Source organism: Diadema antillarum, unplaced genomic scaffold, assembly GCF_040938485.1.
Source record: "Diadema antillarum isolate AM-2024a unplaced genomic scaffold, OU_Dant_1.0 seq00000423_RagTag, whole genome shotgun sequence".
Taxonomy (NCBI): Eukaryota; Metazoa; Echinodermata; class Echinoidea; order Diadematoida; family Diadematidae; genus Diadema; species Diadema antillarum.
In genome coordinates, this window is record NW_027271406.1 from 1,685,162 (window position 1) to 1,688,924 (window position 3,763).

Below are 3,763 nucleotides of genomic sequence, written 5' to 3' on the forward strand. Positions count from 1 at the left end.
GATTACTGCATAAAAATAAGTGCCGAATATTAGTTAAAAGGAGCAACCGATTCTGTTGCAAGGACTCGCATGTCTCTTTTCACTCATTAGTGAAAAGTAAGTTAACTAGTATAGTGTTAGTTTCTATCAAAACTTTTACATTTGTATCTGTATATCAGAATGATATCGATATAAAAGACTATAAAGCACGAGGAGGCCCACATTTCCCAAAGAGCTTGTAAAATTAGAATGAATAGTGAGAAAATCTCTTTGCTTTGAGGCTCATCAAAGAGATTTTCTCACCCAAGTTTAGCGCTGCAAAGGATTCAGGAGGAGCCCAGGAGGTGGAAACTTTCTGTGGGGGAGGCCCACCGAAAGGTAGGTGGGGAGGCGAGGCCACAGTGCAAATTGTAGAACGCCCTCATGTGACGCATTTTACTCTTGACGACGGGTGTCTTTCACACAAACAATTATTTCTGTGTCAACGATCCGGAAAATACCGAGGAAAGTGCTTGTATCAGAAGACGTTATCCAGAAGTATGGCGGCACCGCGAGAGATCGAAGCAAATGAATACCTACAAAATCACAAGATTATGGAGCTTTTTCATAATATCACGGGGCAGCTTGTCTTCCACAGACCAGGTACTATATTAGCTATGTATGCAAAGTTGCAGAATTCTGGGCTTTGTTTAGTCCCATATGCTACTGTGCATGTTGGACTATCACAGAAGCGTTGTGTTACTGAATTGCATCGCTAATGTATAATGTCATTAATGAATTTACATGTAGAAATAGACCTAACGTGAGGTCTAACGTTAGAAATCGAGGCCTATGACACTAGATATGGTATTACCGGACAGCATGGTAATTCCGGACACGCACATTTTTTTTGCATACTAATGACATGACATTCAATACGCGTGAGACTTCGTACTAAAAAGTAAAATCGTAGATTTAGCCTCACACACAGAAGTCAGAACATCGTCGTTATGGACCGAAATCGCAAAAAACATGACATGAAAATGTAAAAACGTGAAGAAATTCACATTTTGCCGCAGATTTAGATGAAGTTGTCGATTTTTCACAAGGTTTTAAACTATAGCGTGAACTGTTCGAAATGTTCAAGTTACACATTTTACCGTAAAATACGAAATTTGAGCCTCATTTGCCTATTTTTTCTTTGTCGTCCGCTCGGTCAGAATGTGTAGGGTGATTCATGGGTATACTATGAATTGTGATTCTGGTGCAAGGATAAGGTGCAAAAAACGTCGATTAGACCTGTTCCATTACGAAAATCGTGTCCGGAATTATAATGCGACCTTACACCACGGGCCGCGCATAAAGACAACTTTTTGGAGAGGGGTGTATTTGAGGTCTATTTTCCCAAAATTGGAATGAATAATTTTCTTAACTTTGCCGCATTCGTAATTTTCAGGACTATGTGAATAACTGGTGCTATTTTTGACTGAAATTTCATCCTCTGAGTACGGAATTCAGAGCCATGAAAAAAAAAAGCTTCCGGTGATACGATCAACTCTCCTACAAGTACTGACAATAGCAATAGTATCTGGCACATTACCCAATTGTCAAAGGTTTGACATGACAGGTGCTTTTCGAACTTGTAGAAGTCTCCCTGAGGTCTCCAATATACCGTTTGAATATTGCATGAAATTTCTCGCCCAATATTTAATTCTAAAGATGTGGAGTGGTGGTACAATGTAGGTCCTCGTTTAGGCGCCTATTTTTAGTGGTTTACACAGTTAGCTGTTATAGTCTTTGAGATCTACCTACTTGTTCTTCCATGAAAGTATATAATAGATGTAATACTCTGTGCACTAAGTAATGCAATGGTAGTAGACTCTATATGTTGTATGTTTACATATATGTGTGTTTTTCGTTTAACAGACAATCCCAAGGCATTCATGATTGACTACATTGAAAAGTTGAAGGAGGGGCGAACCACTCAGATGAACTACCCATGTCTATTTGATGACACAAACATCGAGTCAGTCTTTGGTATGCTGGATCCTACTAAGAAAGGCCACATCACACTTGAACAATACAGAGAAGGCAAGTTTGATTATGAATATACACAATGTATGAACCTCTCCTATTATCTGATGCATTTTAACTACATGTCCATCCAGTTGTTGCAAAATGTCACAGGTAGAAATGTATTTTGTTGACACTTGTGTCCTCAAAAGAAACCACTGTGAACAAGGTTTTTCTTAATCCAACTAGACTTTTGAGCAGTGCACAACTGTACTTGAGTAGGTCCTCAAATCTTTTTCTGGAAATGTTGAAATATACTGCTTTCATAAACAAGTGTAAACTTGGAGAAACCTTATCAATGTCGCTGGTATTTAGTGTACTTTTGCCTTTCTTTGTTATTTTCAATAGTTTAAGTTGTATTGCCAAACCTGCCCCCAAAACACCTCAAATCAGTTATATTCTTTTTTTTCTTGAGGATCACACAGTCACTTATTAATTATTGTATCACTGAATCATCTGTATTGTTTTTTCTTCTTGTTCTTTTGTGACTGTTATTTTGGTTTTGCATTGTAAGTCCTTTTGCATGAATAGCACCCATGCACTTGGAAACACCCGTATAAAGTGTCATAAGAATGCAATTAATACTCTTGTTATTATTATTATTATCATTATTAATTATTTGTCAACATGTTTCTTGCAGCAATGGCAACTCTAGGCTGTGAAAACATTGCTGAAAATCCAACAGGAGCAGAAAGTGGTCGAGTGACAGCAGACATCTTTGCCAGAGAAGTGTAAGTGAAAATGCTGGATTGGCTTATTTTTCCATTGCCATGCCACTCTGCTATCAATGATTAGCTTCTTACATACCTACATAGCAAGAACAGTATTGCTTTCAATTGCTTTTATACAAAGCTGTATGGAGACAACTCAAATAGATAATTTATTTCTTATTACTTATGCTGCTAGTATTTGGAAATCAATGTGCTGCAAACTGTTCTCGTCAAAATACTGTCTGCAAATGAAATTAGGTGATACAGTATGATAGCATGCCCACAAAGTTCACTTGCAGGGATTTGACCACCACTCACATTTTCAGTGACCTATACAACCAACTCACTGTTTGTGTAATTCATTAGGTATATGACTGATTTTCCTCTTTATTTCTTTTTTTTTTCCATTTCTGCAGGAAGATGGGATTGAAGAAAGCCTCAGCAACATTCAAACCGACGATGTAGAATGGCCCTGATTTCTGTACATCGGATCGCAAAGAAACCAGGAACCCTGCTGGCAGGTCCTTGTTATCGTTTGTTTGCTGTATCATTTCCATGACGGTGATGAAGACAGTACTGGACCTTATCTATTACACGCTGGACACTTGAATAGCACGGATGGAGTCTCCAACATTTTCCCCTTATTTCATACATTGCAAAGTGTGTATACAGCCATTTTCGATCGGTAGGTGAAGAATTGAATGTACAGGCTCTGTGAATGTTATCCTTCCACAAGCCGGTGCAAATGCATTTGTCAATTTTATTTCTGTGCTCTGACAGAAACTGCATTTTCTATTGTAATACTCTACCAAAGTGGATCCAGATTGGCATACCATACAGATTCCAGCTCCAGTGCTCCATAGCATTCACCAGTTTGCATTTGTGGTTTTTTTTTTTCCATTCCCATTACCCTTTTCTTTAATTTGTTTACCAAACTTTCTCCAGTTTGGCGTGGTTTGATTCATGTACATATATATGTAATGACATAATTTTTTTTTTTTGTTCTGATTTGTGAAAATTAT

The 3,763-nt window shown here is 37.9% G+C and overlaps 1 protein-coding gene across 1 annotated transcript; it reads left to right on the top strand.

Annotated features, from left to right (window-relative positions):
- The first annotated feature begins 458 nt into the window (after positions 1 to 458).
- Positions 459 to 3,359, top strand: LOC139732439 (EF-hand calcium-binding domain-containing protein 10-like). Its single transcript, XM_071643298.1, has 4 exons — positions 459 to 621; positions 1,885 to 2,049; positions 2,672 to 2,762; positions 3,158 to 3,359. The coding sequence occupies exons 1-4, from the start codon at positions 519 to 521 to the stop codon at positions 3,204 to 3,206; spliced, it is 408 nt and encodes a 135-aa protein (XP_071499399.1). The 5' UTR covers positions 459 to 518; the 3' UTR covers positions 3,207 to 3,359.
- Positions 3,360 to 3,763: the final 404 nt, after the last annotated feature.